General features: G+C 31.3%; 3 protein-coding genes across 3 annotated transcripts; 1 reads left to right on the forward strand and 2 right to left on the reverse strand.

Annotated features, from left to right (window-relative positions):
• Nucleotides 1–1,527: 1,527 nt before the first annotated feature.
• Nucleotides 1,528–10,590, reverse strand: LOC123293873 (uncharacterized protein C2orf42). The gene is made up of 6 exons (XM_044874846.1): nt 9,594–10,590; nt 8,751–8,977; nt 7,551–7,994; nt 6,189–6,362; nt 4,952–5,246; nt 1,528–2,084 (listed from the first exon to the last, which is right to left on the reverse strand). Exons 1-6 carry the CDS (start codon nt 10,489–10,491, stop codon nt 1,528–1,530), a joined length of 2,595 nt encoding a protein of 864 aa, XP_044730781.1. The 5' UTR covers nt 10,492–10,590.
• Nucleotides 10,591–11,578: 988 nt separating this feature from the next.
• Nucleotides 11,579–13,750, forward strand: LOC123305550 (alpha-methylacyl-CoA racemase). Its single transcript, XM_044887304.1, has 2 exons — nt 11,579–11,857; nt 12,264–13,750. The coding sequence occupies exons 1-2, from the start codon at nt 11,750–11,752 to the stop codon at nt 13,296–13,298; spliced, it is 1,143 nt and encodes a 380-aa protein (XP_044743239.1). The 5' UTR covers nt 11,579–11,749; the 3' UTR covers nt 13,299–13,750.
• Nucleotides 13,727–15,536, reverse strand: LOC123305549 (2-oxoglutarate and iron-dependent oxygenase JMJD4). Its single transcript, XM_044887303.1, has 2 exons — nt 14,848–15,536; nt 13,727–14,490 (listed from the first exon to the last, which is right to left on the reverse strand). The coding sequence occupies exons 1-2, from the start codon at nt 15,465–15,467 to the stop codon at nt 13,779–13,781; spliced, it is 1,332 nt and encodes a 443-aa protein (XP_044743238.1). The 5' UTR covers nt 15,468–15,536; the 3' UTR covers nt 13,727–13,778.
• Between the last annotated feature and the right edge of the window lie 2,435 nt (nt 15,537–17,971).

Consider the following 17,971-nt stretch of genomic DNA (forward strand, 5'->3'; position numbering starts at 1 on the left):
AAATTAAAATTTAATTAGTTAAGCTCAAAAAGTGTCCACGAAATTGCATAAAGTGACTGGAATGGTTCTCATGTAGCGGAGTGTATGATCTGAATCATAGACATATAAGGATAGACCGCGCTAGATTTTGGGCAGTCGTGTAAGTGGATGCGATATCTCGATAAATAAAGAATGCTACCTAAATGGCCCTCTGTCCTTGCCTTGGACGTGCACTCACCATCATATATTTAAAAAAATTTCAAGTTTTATTCGTCCACCCCAACGTCCTAATTTCAATGAGTCGCTGTTGTCCGTCTTTAAAGCACCGAAAAGCAAATCCGATATCGTTACCACCTTTTAGCCACAAGAAATCGTGAACGAAAAGTTGCTTACGAATGAAACGAACACATGTACAGAGAATATAAAGATATGTTGAAAATTTTTATTTGATTTTTCGAATTCATTATGAGAAAGCTTGACATATCCATAAATTCACCCGTATTTTCGTTCCTATTATAACAGGAATCAATAGGATGGAATCAATCATTGGGTATATTTTATCATTTGGAATTATTTTGACTTTATATGCACTCCTTGGAATCGTTATTCTGGTATATGTATGTAATTTGGGGTCAGTTGGCAATGTATTTTATTTACTTCTAATAATAATCGCGCAAATAACTTTTTCAACAACGTTTGGTAATTATAATATGAACTGCATCTGAGAACACAACAAAATACAAAAAATACAATATTTTAGGTTTGACAATTGCAAAAATTTGTAAATCGTGGATTGTAGCATCTTCATGTTTAATTTACGTTACTTTATTTTGTGCATCGATATGTGGTAAGCGAATTTTGGAAATTATTATAATAGACCAAGATCCCGGTGCCCCCAGACGTTACTTATTTTCTCATAAGAAATATAAATGGGATACAGTAGTGTTAGTACGTACTTTGAGTGTGTGCATACCTGCTACCTTGGGTCGACGGCCAATTCATAGGTACCAGGTGCTAAAGGTAGATAAATACAGTACTGATTTTTCTCAAATTCTCAGTGCTGATTTTTACATATGTTTTAGATATTTTTGTTAAAAATCAATAATCATTATTGCCAGACACTTTCCATCGGCACTTACCCTTACCAGACGCTTTAAAGCTTCAAAAAAAAAACAACATATTCTTACTTATGATCTCACTCTTGATTTTTATATATGATACTAAGGGATCTATTTGAACACCCCTGGTCAGCAGCCAGACCAATTGGAGGGGTCAAACATCCCCCAGACACACATAAAGTGTCGCTAAAATTCTGCTCTGTTCGATATGATCAAGAGAGATTAAAGATTCGTTACATGCAAAATGGAATCGAACCTGAAGATTACAAGGTATTTTAAAGTGATCTGGGTTGAGAAAATTTTATGAATAATAAATATAAGTTTCTTTAAAATATGTTTAACATCTTATCATCGAGTAAAATTGAATACTACTATTTAAAAAATTCATGTTTATTAAATCTTAAAATTATACAAAGCTATACATGTCATTTTACAATTCAGCGTGATCTTTACTGTCATCATCGTCTAAGTTTGATAAGTCATCATCAACCCAATGTTGGCAAGTTCTTCGTCTCCTCGTCTTCGAATTTAAAGGTGTCTCATTGTTAACAGCGGGTAAACTTATCAATTGGGATTCATCTGGATTATCTAAATCAATATTTTGATAGATGATCCCGACAGTATCGTGCAATGTATCTTTGCCACTGTTAGTTTCCACAAACCTATCAAAATTATCAAAAGCAACCCCAGTACAGAGATGTGGTGATTTTACAATTGCTTCAGGACATATACTTGACTGCTGTATTGAAGTATATGTTGCTTCGGTTTCCAGCTCTTCTACAGCTGGATAACTAATGCAATGACCGTACCTATGAATTACATCAATAATTTTGCGACTACTTGTTAAACTTTTCAAGGACATTCCGAGCACAATATGTTTCGACGTTTTGACTTGTCCGTTATAAACACCATACACGACATCTTCACAGTAAGATTTGACTTGACGAATACATTTTGGATTATTTTTGCGCTTTCGATTGCTACCGGCTATCAGAGTGTAATAAAAGTCTAATAAATCTTGTGGTATCGATATTTCACCTTCTTTAAGGTTTTGAGCGGTTATAAGTTGTGGCAATTTTTTTTTCAGTTTGCAAAATAGATTTTCGCAATAATAAAGCAGCTTTGTGTAAAATGTCTTCATCCTTCAAATACTGAAATTATTGGTCATCAATAGAAATTAAATTTTTCGGAGCTACTAATTTTTTATTCTGAATGATAAAAAATTTAATTTGCTTATCAAATGCTTTTATTATCTTGATTTCTAAATTGTGTGGAGTGAAACTTCCTTTAATTTTTGTAGAATTCCCTTCTTCACTTTCATTTAATATTTCCATGTAATATCTATGAAGATAAGTCAAAAAATAGCATCGTCCTTTTTTTATTATATTTTCATTAATTAAAGCAGATATTTCCTCAAAAGCAGTTTGATGATGCTGACGAAGATCATGCCAATCACTTTTGGGTGTTTCTTTTTTTACTGATGTTTTATAAAAAAACTCTAATTTGCAAGGATGATGATAGTAAATTTTTGAAAGCGAATAATTTTCAAATTTATTAATGAACTCCTTATGCTTTTCATTTTCTTCATGTAGTTTAGAATCACAGATGCACTGAATCGAGTAGCACGGAATAGAGTAGCCTAGAGACGACAATAATAAAGAAAGATATCCATAAATAGATATCTCTCTCACACTCAAGCGTACAAATAATGCCCTCGCGCTTATACACATAGCGACACTTTATGTGTGTCTGGGGGGATGTTTGACCCCTCCAATTGGTCTGGCTGCTGACCAGGGGTGTTCAAATAGTTCCCTTAGTATCATATATAAAAATCAAGAGTGAGATCATAAGTAAGAATATGTTGTTTTTTTTTGAAGCTTTAAAGCGTCTGGTAAGGGTAAGTGCCGATGGAAAGTGTCTGGCAATAATGATTATTGATTTTTAACAAAAATATCTAAAACATATGTAAAAATCAGCACTGAGAATTTGAGAAAAATCAGTACTGTATTTATCTACCTTTAGCACCTGGTACCTATGAATTGGCCGTCGACCCAAGGTAGCAGGTATGCACACACTCAAAGTACGTACTAACACTACTGTATCCCATTTATATTTCTTATAAGAAAATAAGTAACGTCTGGGGGCACCGGGATCTTACTCTATAATACCGCGGAACATTTGGATATACAAGGTGTATTATAAGCGACGATGAATCTCTAGAAAATTAATTCGTCAAGTCAAAAAATCCTTAAAAATTGTTGTTCAAAGTTCTAAAATGAAATTATTTAAAATTTTGATCAGCATTATATCTATTGTCTCTCCGGTTTGTAAATATTAAAATTAAAATTTATTTTCTACAACTGTGCTTTTTACAAAAGCTTTCATTTTCTTTATGAAACTGTCGTTCTTGTAAATATAATTATTTTGATATTAAATTTTTTTTTAAATAGATAGACACTCTTTTTTGTTTGTTTAGGGATAATTTGGCCATCAGCAGCATTACCAAAGTGGTTACAAGTAGTTGCAGAAATTTTACCATTAACACATGGAATAAGATCGGGAAGAAATATTTTACAAAAAGGATTGAATATAACGCATATCAGTGTTTTTCCTGGATTTTATTTACCCTTATTATATGCTATTATAAATACAATTATTATTTTACTTCTTATTAAATGTATACCAGAATTTTAACCGTTAAGCTTTTATTTTAGGTAAAACTTTCGAATTTTTAAAAGTTAAATTAAGCTTTATAATAAACATGAAAATATGGTTAGTTAAATTTTTTTAATTTAGAAATTATTAGAAAGGATCTATTTTCTGAGAGAAGTAAGCACAATCAATAACTAGATAGCAGCATCTTCGGAGAAGGGAATAAAATTAAAATCGAGTGATTACTTACTGTTTCTTGACTAAATGTTTTATTTTAAGCAAATGAAGTTGTAGAATTTTGGCGAGGCCAGACCCATAAAACCCACAGCTTCTCCGCCGGTATTTCTACCAGGATGGATAGATGACTGACGCCCTGCATGTTTCTGTATGTGAAAATAACACGTATGCAAGGTTTCATCGTCCTCTATATAGGCCCACCAAGTGGTATCATCATATATTCTCATGTTATAATTTAAAAAGATAGTTCAGTCGACAGAGTCCTGCCAAGAGACTCACAACCCTTCTCGACTGTGCTCTAATGAGTTACAGGCGAGCGCAGTCGAATAGTCTAACTGTGGTTATACATAGTTTGATCTGTCACATGACCTGCGCAAAGTCCCAGTAATCAAGATGGGCTTGTCATAGTCATTCCTTGATTCGGTAAATTACGGAGTATGTTTTGACGGGAATGGCAGGCTCGGGTAATAGGGGCGTTTTGGACGACCCCTCGTGCCAACGAATCCACTGCTTCAATCCCTTTAACAGCAGAGTGGCCCGGTGCCCAGATCCGCCTGAGTGTGTTATTCAGTGCTAGGCTATTCAGTTCCTCGAAGCATCTGATTAAAAACTTAATTATGTATAAAAAGTCAAAATAATAAAAGCATAATCAAAATAAAACTTACTATTCCTATGATCTCTGATGGTCTGATGAACGAATATTGGTTTCAAGTATAATTTTCTTCGAAATTCATTTGCTTCAGATTTTATCTTCACGTATCTTTGTCTCGACTAATTTTTTCTTGTATCCCAAGACAGCGTTTCTCCTAGATCCTAGGTCTACAATTTAAAATTATTATAGGTTTTCAAAACAAAAATAATATCATAAAAAAGCCATAAAATTATACAAAAACAAAACAAAAAAACTATTTCCTTTTATTCAAAAAATTAAAACAATTGTACAACAAAGTTATTTTTCTTTTTACAAACTTTATCTTGTCCAAAAGTCTTTAATTCACGGCTATGTCCAAATTCAAATTGTAATTTTAATTCACCAATTTGCATTTTTGGTATAATATCTGGTATCCATTCAATAATAAATGGTGTCGGTTCACTTTGATCCATTGATGTATTACCAACTTTTAAGAATGTTTTTAACTCTAATGGTTTTATTGGCACATAACTATTATTGTAACAAAATACTTCTTCTTTGTTCATATTACATGGTGAATATGTACCATCTTTATTTTTAACAAAACTTCGTGTTATTTCAAGTGATACCTGTTCAAAGAAATTCCGTTTTGTTAATAAAAAAAAACTTTTAACAAAAAGAAAAACCGACTTCAAAAGAAAAACTTTTCCAAAACAAATTAGCATGCACTAAAAAGTAAAAAAATAATGATAATATAATGCATTTAAAATATTGTTATTTTTGGAGTCGGTGTCAGCCAAGAAACCAACTCTGACAGAACAGTTTTCTACATTAGCTTGGCTGACACCGACTCCAAAAACAACAATAATTTTAAATGCATTATATTATCGTTATTTTTTACTTTTTAGTGCATACTAATTTGTTTTGTAAAAGTTTTTCTTTTGAAGTCGGTTCTTCTTTTTGTTGAATTTTTTATTTATTTTATGATTTTTAGTGAATCTGAAGTACACTAACTAATTTGTCACTAAAAAAGAATCATCGAAATCGGTTGGCGTGATTTTGAGTTATTCACCTTGTCGTGCATACTTAATGCAAATTTAAGACTTTTATTGTTTTCTCATGGATGCCGTTATCAGAACTAGACCAAAATGAAATGAGACCCCATGGGAAGCACCAGCTTTCAAATAGATAAAGAATCATCAAAATCGGTTCACCCAGTCTAAAGTTCTGAGGCAACAAACATAAAAAATAAATACAGTCGAATTGAGAACCTCCTTTTTTTGGTTTGAAGTCGGTTAAAAATTCAAAAGACTCAAAAAGAATGTTTAGGCAGGCGTAGTATTTCCGACTGAAAATTAATGAATATTCATCAAGCCCGTATGTAGGAATCATCACAGGGTGGTGGATCTGACAAACTTTTGTTCATCGTGTTAGGTCATAAAGTCAATAAAAATAAGAAACTCTTAGATCCAACCAAGAAAACAATGAAATTAATTACCCAACCATTTAAACCATCGAAAACTTCTACAACTTTCTCTAAAATATCCAGAACTTTTAATGAAATATCTTACCAAAGGTGTTTCAAAAATTTTTTTCAAATGAAATATATTTGTTATATGCCAAATATGTTTCGAATATGTTCCAAATGGTGGTTTATCCGTTCGAATTTCAGTCTTGATAAAATTTGGTAAGCGTTTTTTTGATAATCCTAATGATAATCGGTCACGAAAACATTCAAAAAATGTCTGAAATAAAAATATACAAAAATTTCATATCAACAAAAAAATAAAGGAAATGTTTAAGACGTAACCCTGGCCTTCAGCAATTTACTAGAATCTGCTAAAATCGTCTTTACGTATGGATATACTAAACAAATGATTAGAGCTCTTGACTTAACGAGTCTTTTTTTTTTTAAATTCAACAGCGGAGAGCAAATGTCTAGAGAATGGAGTTTAAATTATAATTGAAGAAGACAAAGAGTCGTGGGTTGGGGAAAATGTTTTGTAGACTGATTTCTATCGAACCAAAGTGGCACTGAGCAAGAGAGAGTGTAGATATGAGTGCACATACATATACAGTGTGTCTTCGGATAGAGGTAACTATACTTGTAAATTTTCTTATTTTGCATTTTAAGAAAAAAAGTCATTCTTTATAAGAAGTTTTGCTTATTATGAAAAGTATGTAGGCATATTTAAAACTTCTAAATAATGTGTAGGTAGGCAAAAATTTGGTATCACTACTTTTTTTTGGGTAAACTACCCTTCCTTTTTCAAAGTTGACAAAATGTTACTTAAAAAAGTTACTCGAAATTAACAATTATGACTCTATACAAAATATCAAGAAGATCTGTCCAACTTTAACAATTCCATTCTAATTGAATGTTTATCCGAGAAAATAAATTTTCTTTTTCATTTTCTAAACTAGTCCACAAAAAATTACACTCTCGGATAGTACATGTTAGTTGATTAATTAATATTTTCTTTCTTACGTTTTTTTATAATTAGAGCTTTTGTTCAAATAAAAAATTATGCTATAATTAAAGTACACGGATCTTCTTGATATTTTGTATAGAGTCATAATTTACCAAAAATAAAAATAGTGATTCAAAATTTTTGGCTACCCTGTACATTAATTAGAAGTTTTAAATATACCTACATACTTTTCAGAATAAGCAAAACTTCTTATAAAGAATGACTTTTTTTCTTAAAATGCAGAATAAGGAAATTTACAAGTATAGTTACCTCTATCCGGGGACACACTATATATATATCTTGCCCACTGCCACTTTGGTTTGATAGAACTCGTATATATCTTTAGCTTTTTAAAATAACTCCCTGTAGTCTCTGTTCCTCGGACCTCTCCTTTGCTAAACATGCCCTAAGATGTTAAATTTCAGGATTAAGTAACGCAAAAACAGATTTTTTTAGTCTTACCTTTGATACCATAAATTTTAATGGTTCTGGTTTACCATCAGCTTGAAAATGCATAGTTTCATTAATAGTTTCTGTAACAGATGCTAACCATTCTAAAAATGATAGTGAAACATTTTTCTCTTCTACAGAATTGATAAATGTATTCGGTTTTTTTGATTTTCGTCCAACATTTGCTTTCATATTACTATTCTCGTTGGATGTTACCAATTTTAAAATATCACAATCATCTGTTAGTGTTAACGCTGTACTATTATTTGAAGCTTGGAGTTTTGGTTTTTTCGATGAATACGATTTTAATGTTTGTGGGGTTATTGCGGGCCGTTTTAGTTCAGATATTTCAATAAATTCAGAATCGATTGTACTAGAAAATACTTCGTTATAATTTTCGGTTAATTCGGTTAAATTTAATATATCATCATCTAAATTTTCTTTTATAATTGTTATCTGAAAAATTCAATTTTTTCTATAAATAAATGATTCTAAATATTACTTCTAAGAATTGAATATTATGTCTTAAAAATTAATTCAAAAGTCCCTAATGTTCAGACAACATCTTTAAATCCCTCAAATAAAATTTCCTTCAAATATCGGCCTATAATACTAAAAAAATTTTTATACTCTCTCCTTTTTTAGACCCCTCCTCCCTAAAACGGAAATTCAAATTTTTATACGGACGTGACATCAAAGTACGGGCTTGTCAAATTTGTTGACATACTGTATGATATTAATTACTTACATTTTATATGGTATTTCATTAAATTATACTATTCTACGGCTTTTTATTAAAAAACTTAATAATAACGAGTGTAAATTCTGTGTTGTAAATTCATTTTATTAAATTGCGTACTCAGGGCGTAAAAAGTGAGGTCGAGTTCGTAAATGAGCAACATAGGTCAATCGGGTCTTGACCTATGGGTCCGTAGGACCCATCTTGTAAACCGTTAAAGATTGAACAAAAGTTTAAGTGTAAAAAATGTTCCTTATCAAAAAATAAACAACTTTTGTTTGAAAATTTTTTTCGTAAATATCACTATTTACCCGCGAGGGTGCAAATTAGGCGTAAATTGTATAGTATGTATTTTATAAAGTTGTATATGTATGTGCAATGTGAGAGTAATCAACACTATTTATGCATGGTATTTCAACAATTAACTCAGTCAATTGTTTGTTTTCAATTCTCTTTAGTTAAAAAAAATTTACCTCATTCGATGAATTTTCTTTAGCATCATTATTAAGCTGTTCAATATTTTGAATTGTACCCAATTCGGCAACAACTAAATCAGACACGTCCATTAAATTCTCTTCAGTTAACACTTCAATGTTACAAACATTATTTGTCGTAATAAAATCGGTATTGAATATTGATGATATTGATACTAACGATTCATTTACATCTTCTGAATCTTCTGTTAAATTTTGTACATCTACTGAAAAAAAAACCGAAATTTTTGATTATATTCCCACTTGTAAAAAAAAAACAAATTTTAGGTTTCTTAATTAAGATTAAGTTTTTTAATCTTAGAGTCCCACTTCGCTGGGGCCTTCATTATAATCTCAGTGCAGATAAAATTCGGTGTATTCCTCTTTATAATATTAGTGCAGATAAAATTCGATGTATAGAATAATTTTGACCCAAATAATACCAAATCTTATGGAGGGTCTCCCAGAAGTAACAGGCGCCCTTGTTGAATCAGGAAGAAAATACAATTCTAAAACGCACTTAACCCGCCTCTTCCTACACATTCACACACTTGCACACGTATGCATAAGTACACACCAGCGTAACGTTGAAACTCTCACGTCTCACTCTCGAGTGTCTTACTACCACCCCCTGTCTTGCCGCTGCAGCGCGCTTCTGTTTATCTATTTTAATTAATAGCTAATTATCCGTGCATCTGATCATAAAATGAAATAGGACTTTTTGACTTTGAGTTTTATGTTCTACCTGATACCCAAGAGGGTTCGTTCTCCTGGGAAACCCTGTACAAAGCCCTATATTTTGAAATGATTTTTTGTCTCATATGTTGAAAAGGTTGTGTTTACCTGTTGTGGTTAAATTTGTAGAAATAAACGGTTTTTCTTGGTTTACATAGTAATCAAACTCTTCTGATAAATTGGCATCGCTTGCAAATGCGCAAACACATGCATAATAATGTATACATTTTTTCGAAAAACCACCGAAATTCGTTAAATCATCTTTCGGAAAATGACCTTTTCCAAAATCTGTACATCCACAAAAGAATTTATTTTCTAAACGTTCCTTATTTTTCGTTTGAATAAACGATAAATGCAAATAGCCTAATGGATGTTTCGGGCTAGTTTGACATTTAACAGCTAATATATTTTTTGAGACACGCTGTACTAATGGTCCAACAGTTTCAGTCGCTAATAGCCATAATTCTTGTTTAATTTCATTCGATACATTTAACGAACTTAGTATGCTATTCCGAACAATCAACGGTGTAGCTTCATTCGCACATTTTATGGCCGCTAAAACATGAGTACAGGATGATATGGACGAAGCGGAATGCTGTTCTGATTCATGACACTTTAAAATGGACGTATTAAACGAACGTTGACATGTATCCACAAAACATAGGGCCGCTGATTCGTTTATTAAATTAATCGTAGGATCTAAGTCAATACTGGTTAAATGTGTTTGAATATAAGGTAATTGAACAAATCCTCGATGATCGGGTGCTCGATCACGGACACGAACTGAATACACTTGTGTCGTAGTACCGGTCAATAATTTCACAGCATCGGAACTTAATTTTCGTTTTAAGCCGATTTCCTTAAAAACTACATCACATTTTTTATTTTTACAACTAACACCGCGTGTACCATTGAATGTTCCACATTTTGGACATTTTCGTATTCCACGTAATGTGGCACGACCTAAATCGGCAAATACTGACTTTAATTTATCGTCATTGGACATAGTTCTACTTAATTATACAAAAATACATAACATTTATGTTATGAATTTGTTGAAATAAATTTCTAGAGCAAAGTTTAATGAATGTTTTGAACGTCAATAGAAATGTCAATTTTTTATTTCTGATAGAAATCAGCTGATTATTACCAACCTAAAGTTGAATTAATACCAACAGTTGAGGATGAATTCTTGTTGACTTCGAGTTGAGACATAGTTATTGAAATAAATACCACGATAATCGAAATAAAATTGTATATTAAGAAATTCTATTTAAAAAATACAATTAAAAAACATACAACGGACTTACATGTCACTAAATATCGATATTTCGATTGCAACGCAATCATCGTCATTAGCAAAATTTTGATACTAGAATTTCTTAATTTTTTTTATTTCGAGTATCGTGGTATTTATTTCAATAACCAACATTTGCTTTATTTGGCAATGCCAAAATTATGAAGCCAATGAGTACAGAAAGTATAAAGTTTCCTTTTTCGCTTTTTATTTTGAGCAGAATGTCTATCGCGGTAATTTACACGTTAACTCGTAGCAATTCATTATTCAAGCCATGCTGGTGATGTGACAAATCCACGCGTTATATCATTTATGATGTGATATAACGCGTGGGTTTGTCACGTCAATCTTAATTAGGGCTCATAAAGATGTAATAAGAAGTTAGTTGCGTATGTAAAAATAGGCTAGGGGCTCAGCAATATTTCGACTTAACACGGCCTAAAATTTTCCTTGTTTTTCATCTTCCATTTTTCGGCGCATTATGGTATTACATCTTCCGAATTTTCTGAGCCGAGATATTCCATTTGTTTATTAGCCCCTGTGGTTCCTATCGATAGGAGGAGGAAATTTTTATATGTGAAAAATCAAGCAAAATTCAGTTTAAGGGTTATATATTCTATAGTTTAAGGTTTTAGTGATATGGAGAGCCGTCGCGTCAATGATTAAGATTGCGGATACTAAGACGTATATGATCAAGCCTTTAACATAATTATTAAAGCGCCCGAAACGATTGTTAATTAATTGAAGCTAAATACGATAAATATGTAAATAAATCAAAATTAACAAGTTTTTTTGTAAATTAATGCCATAGAATAATATAACCTAGCGGAATTAATGCTAAATGAGGTCACAAAAGTCTTACAATAAAATGAATATACTTAAGTACAATTCCTTTAGTATCGAACTTTGTACGCAATTTTAATCTTATTATCATTACCAATTTGGAAAAGTTTTAATTTGGAAAAAAATGCCGTTAAAGGGGATTAAAGTTATCGAATTAGCTGGTTTAGCTCCAGTTCCATTTTGTGGTATGATTTTAGCTGATTTTGGAGCTACAGTTATTCGAGTTGGGCGTGTAAGATAATAAAAATTATTTAATTTGTTTTATTTACAAATCCATAACTCAAAATATTTAACCGACTTCAAAAAACAAAAAAAAACAGCTTGAATGTGCCTCAAGCTTTTTATTCATAATGCTATCATCTCGCTTATTATTAAATTATCTGTGGACGTAATTTATCTAATACGTCCAATACAGGATATTTAAACAAGTTACTTTGTTGGCTGTTATGGGTATCTTAATTTGTTTTTACCCATAGACAAAAATCTCATTACTTAAGTGTTTGTTTATACTTAATAACGGTAAAAGGAAGCATTTTGATTATCCTCTATCAGTTTAATATAAAATGATTTAAAACATTTAAAGTCGGTTGTATTTTTATGAAAAGATCCTTTTTTTAAAATGATATTAATAAATATAGGTAGGATCTGGAACCGATTTGGATGTTTTAACCAATGGAAAAAAATCCATATCTTTAAATTTAAAAAAACCGAAAGGTGTACAAATTTTAAAACAATTATGTAAAACAAGCGATGTTCTAATCGAACCATATCGACCTGGAATCATGGAAAAATTATCCCTAGGTCCTGACATACTATTAAAAGAAAATCCAAGATTAATCTACGCACGGTTAACAGGATATGGACAACATGGTTACTATGCTGATCGTGCAGGTCACGATATAAATTACGTTTCAGTAACAGGTCTACTATCATTATTCGGTCGAAAAAATAGTAAACCAACACCACCTGTAAACTTAGCTGCAGATTTTGGCGGCGGCGGTTTAATGTGTGCATTTGGTGTTATGACCGCTTTATTTGAGCGTTCCAAATCTGGATTAGGACAAGTTATTGATGCCAATATGGTAAATGGGACAGCATATTTAGGTAGTTGGATTTATAGATCTCAAGATCTACCAATATGGGGTAAACCGACCGGTGAAAATATTTTAGATTCAGGAGCACATTTTTATGACACGTATAAGACCAAAGATGGTAAATATATGGCGATCGGTTCTATTGAATCACAGTTTTATGCTGAATTATTAGAAAAATTAAATTTAGATGCCGAATTTGATCAATATACAGATTTTGAAGAGAAAAAATCTAAATTAAGTGAAATATTTTCAACAAAAACACAAGCAGAATGGATGAAAATTTTTGATTCAAGTGACGCATGTGTAACTCCGGTCCTAAGTTTAGACGATGTAAAAACTCATCCTCATCATATACAAAATGAAACTTTTCAAATTAATCCAAATGGTTCCTTATGTCCAACACCTGCTCCAAAATTAAGTAAAACACCTGGTATTAGCAAAGCTTTATTGCCACCACCTAAATCTGGGGAACATACTTTTGAAATTTTAAAAAATTTACATTATTCAAATGACGAAATTTCAAATTTAGAAAAAGATGGAATCATAGAAATAACATCAAATTCCAAGTCAAAATTATAATCCTGGTTAAGTGATTTTCATAGTCTGATATTCAGTGACTTTAAATGGGTAATGTGGAGAAAACTAAGTGATATCTTAAGATTGATTCTTCCTTAAAATAATTCATGGATTCATTTCTTCTAAGCCTTGTTCAAATGAAAAGAGACTGTTTTGCCAACATTTTATAGAAATTGTCACCGTTTAGCAGAAAAAATCGGAATCACTTAAAACCGTTGGACTTTTATACATTCGAGTTAGGTGATAGATTATTAACTCGCCGGGAAAAAGGTAAAATTTCTTTTACCTAAAACGTTGACCATTGCTGGTTGCTATAGCTCCCTGTCTTTCGAAAAAAAGTCGGTGAAATGGATTGAACTTTACTGTTGGCACAACTCCGGTACTATCGGTGAAGGGAGAAGGGAGAAGAAATTAACCATATTTTTGTTAACAAAAAATAAATATATTTACAAATATTTTTATAAATTTTTTTAAGTCTCATTATTAACTTGCACAATCCAACTGCAATTCACTCTTCCCCAAAATCGATTCCCACATACCTAACACTTGCAAAATTTTTTCTATTAATTCCAATAAATTCCCTTCAAACGTTGTATTCATATGAACAAAGACATCATTTTTAAGATAATCCACAAGAACTTGATGAATTTGAATCAAATCAAAACGACAATGATTGACACCCAACGCGGATTTAAAGCATGTTACAGTTGCTGTATTTTTTAAACGTGTTATCCGTCGAAACGCGATCTCATGTAAAAAATTATAAAAATCAAAATAATTCATGCCAAATGTTGCCCGTAATAATAATTGACAATGCTCCGACCAATTATCCATTTGTATACAATCGGAAATTTCTTTTTCTACTTTTTTGAGTTCTAATTGTAAGTTTTTCCACATAACATGTATATTACACGCATTGATCCAATTATGATTAATGGAAATTGTGTCATCCAAATTCCAAACTTGATGATACCACCCCGACGGGATAAATATGGCATCTCCCTTTTCTTGGATTATTTCTAAGTAGTAAACGTCTTTGGTTTTTGAATCATATGTTGATACATCAAATGGAAGTTGTCCGTTTTGATCTCGTAGTAAATCTTCTTGGCCTGGTGGATATAATCGCCATTTTTTACAGCCAGTTATATTTACTGACCAACTATATGAATTGTAGACATCTGCATGCAAAGGAGTCCTAAAATTTAAAAAAAAAAAAAAAAACCATTAGAATAGTTGTCCCTTGGTTTTCGAGAACAAAACAATTCCATCTTTTATTTTTTCGAAATGGTATTTGACGATTGTGTGCGTTATTTGTCTCCCTACAAGACCGACTATGACAGTCTTCAAAATTAGCCGATATAAAGAGTTTTATTCAAATCAGAATAAAAAATTTATTTTAAAATCGTATTTTCCGAATCAAAACCCAAAATTATCATTATATAAAAAAAGGTTCGGTGAATATTTAGCATTTATTTTTGGAAGTTTAAATTTCTACGAACTCTATGATTCCAAGATCTGAAACATTGTGGCAAACTAAAATAAGTTAACTTACCAAGTTCCTGCCGGTCCCATATAAACAAACATATAATCATCTTGCATAGTCGCAAGAGCATATTCATTTAACCAATCCGAAGTAAATAATTTAGGCACTTCGTAAAAATCTTCAAGTGGAAATTCTTTTCTACAATGCCAGTCTTTTAAGTATAATAAATTTTCTTTATTTTCACTTTCAAAATAATCTAAATAATCTGAGAATTTCATAGTAATTTTTTCATGCGAATCAAAATATTTCTTACTACAGTTAGCAACCGGCACCGAGGCATTTCCAAATTTACTGCGTAAATATTTGAAATTGATCTGACCTCCATCAATCCATGTTTTCATGCATGGCCAGTTAAGTGCTACATTCGTAATAACACAAGGAATATTCTGTAGTAGATTGCGTTCAAAAAAATGTGTATAACTATATACAGAATGTCGGATAGGTACTTTACGAACTTTTTCCAAAGTATACTTTGGAGTTACATATGGATTTGTTATTTCTATTGTACACCCACGAGTTTCCAAAAGTGTTTTTATTTGTTCATGACTCAATTGATTATCTCGATATAATGATTGTGATGAAACTTTCATTAATTCCAATTGTGATTTTAAATCAGTTAAATGAGACATTTTTGGTTTTTAGGTTATGTTTTTTTGAATTTCCATTAGTTTTCAGAAATTATTTTTAAAGGCATAAAACATATTTTTCTCGTTAATTTAATATTTACCCCCAATCCGATAAAAATTTTAAATATTTTGAAGTTTTTTTATAAAGTTTAACTAATATACTGAAACGTCAAAGTTGGAAAAAGCAGCAGAAAATATGACAACCCATAAAATAATTCAAAAAAATTGGGAAATTTTCTTCTCTGATTCGATTTGGATAATAACTTTCTAGGGTAATTTAGAACCTAATAAATACAAAATTTCTTTAAGAATTGGATGAATGCTTTCTGAGATTATTCCCGTAACAATTTCTTCAGTCGACAAATTCAGATTTTCAGTTCCTTGGATTATTTAGACTAATTAGGCCTCAATCGACTACCATACTACTAGTTAAGGAACTGGCATGCAGCCTGAGAAACGGAGCTATTTTCTGTTATTAAATAGAGGCGGTTAGTTTTAACGATTACTAAATATATCATGAATGGTGGAGAGTGGAACAGGTTGAGGGAACGGGTTCATAAAAGCTCGGTGAAAATAGCTTACTTGCCAGGCTCCGACTTTCCTTTCGCTACTACGAGTAATACGAAGCAGCTTTGCCGTTTAAATCCCCGCATATTTATAAAGTTGGCCTTTCTCATAAAAATTTGTCTTTCCCCCCTCTCATTTGTTTAGTCTTCGTAAATCAACTTAGCACCGCCTCAAGTGTAAATCCCCCGGGCACTAGAGCCACTGCTACGCCCCTAGGCAGTTGCTTACTCCGCCACTAGTTGGAAAAATAACTTCTGAAATGGTTTCCATCTAAATAATAAGAATTTGAAATAACGGTTGAGTCTTTTATTTAAGAAAATAAAACACAAATAACTACAATTTCTCGGAAACATTTTCACAGAATAAAAACAGAAGCAAACAAACTTAAATGCGTCGCCATATTCGTGGTCATCCCTATAAAAGTTCTCTAAAAACATGGCGTATACTGAAATGAATAAACAAATTTGTAATTATCTTTTCTTCGGTTTTATATCATGATTGTTGGTTGAAAGTGGCGGAAACACTTTTCCAATGAAAAATTTCTTAATGCGTCATTTAAATATTACCTAAATAAAGACAAAAAATGCATATCTTGATTAGCTTTAACTCAAAAATGTTTAAAGTAGGTACTGTTTTATTTGTTGTAAAGCGTCCTAGGATCAATTTACGTAAAAATAAAATAAATAAAATATCTTTCGGAAAAGTCGCTGTTTGATATGAAGACACCCTACTTGTAATTTAAAATCGTAAATATTGTTTTTAAATGAGGTTTTGGTTTTCATTTGAATCTTTAGAAAAGGTGGGGGCTTAAGCAAAGTAACCAAGGTCTTACTAAAAATTATAGTTATTTGATTAAAAACCATTTGATTGTGTACGTTGAAAGACAAGCGAAAATTCCTCAAGATCTCCGAAATATCGACATCCTGAACCAAGAAATTGAGGATCATTATTTAAAGTGGCACTATTCTTTAAGTCAAAATAGTTATAATTGAAAACTTGTCCAAATTCTGATTTTCATTGGAAAAATGTATTAAGGGAACCCTTGCATAGGAAAATCTTGATCTAATTTTGAGAGTGAAATAAATAATATGTAGCAACGTTGTTTTTATTTTTAACCTTCGAATCAAAAAGAGATACACATACACCGAAACAAACCAAAGTATGTATGTTGTGTGTTGAAGTTGTAAAGTGATACAATGTTTAAGATTTTGTGTTCTGTATTACACAATTTATTCCCCCCTGCCCCGTACCTATATTAATATGAAATTTTATACCTCCCACATGTAACTGTCCATTGGTGAATTATTTTTTGTTTTCTTTATAAATAATAACAATAAAATATTTTTTTTAGTATTCACTACCCAATTAAATCAATTTACAATCAATTATTGTTTTATGAAAGTCTCCTCTATATTCTAAAGTGACAACTACTAATTTAATGAATTTGATAGGTCTGTGAATTCATAAATCTTTCTATTTTCCCATAGTCACATCTCCCGAATCAGGACTCAGATCGAAATTTGGTAAAGAGCTTTTTTGTTCGTCTTTATGAACTTATTCTGTAGGCCAACGATCTGCAGTTAATAACAGAACGTCCTGTATATACAGTCTTGAAACATAGTTTAGAATGCCCGTTTAAAAGTAAAAGTTAAAATTTATAACACCCTTCATTTTGCATCGAAGGTTAATTAAAAGAGTGACTTATTAATAAAATAGTTGCCAAATCGTCTCGGACAAAGTGTGCTGAAATTTTGTACAGATTTAAAAAAAATCATATTAACATCATTGATTGAAAATAATATTCAATTCCTTTGAGAAGATCTCCCATTCAAGAGCTCCCTTAAAAGAAAACATTACGATAAAAAAATAAAAAATAAAATAAAATAATTTTCCATAGTAATTTATTATTATTTTGTTATTGATCAATATCTTTTAAATTC

Source organism: Chrysoperla carnea, chromosome 1 (assembly GCF_905475395.1).
Source record: "Chrysoperla carnea chromosome 1, inChrCarn1.1, whole genome shotgun sequence".
NCBI lineage: Eukaryota > Metazoa > Arthropoda > Insecta > Neuroptera > Chrysopidae > Chrysoperla > Chrysoperla carnea.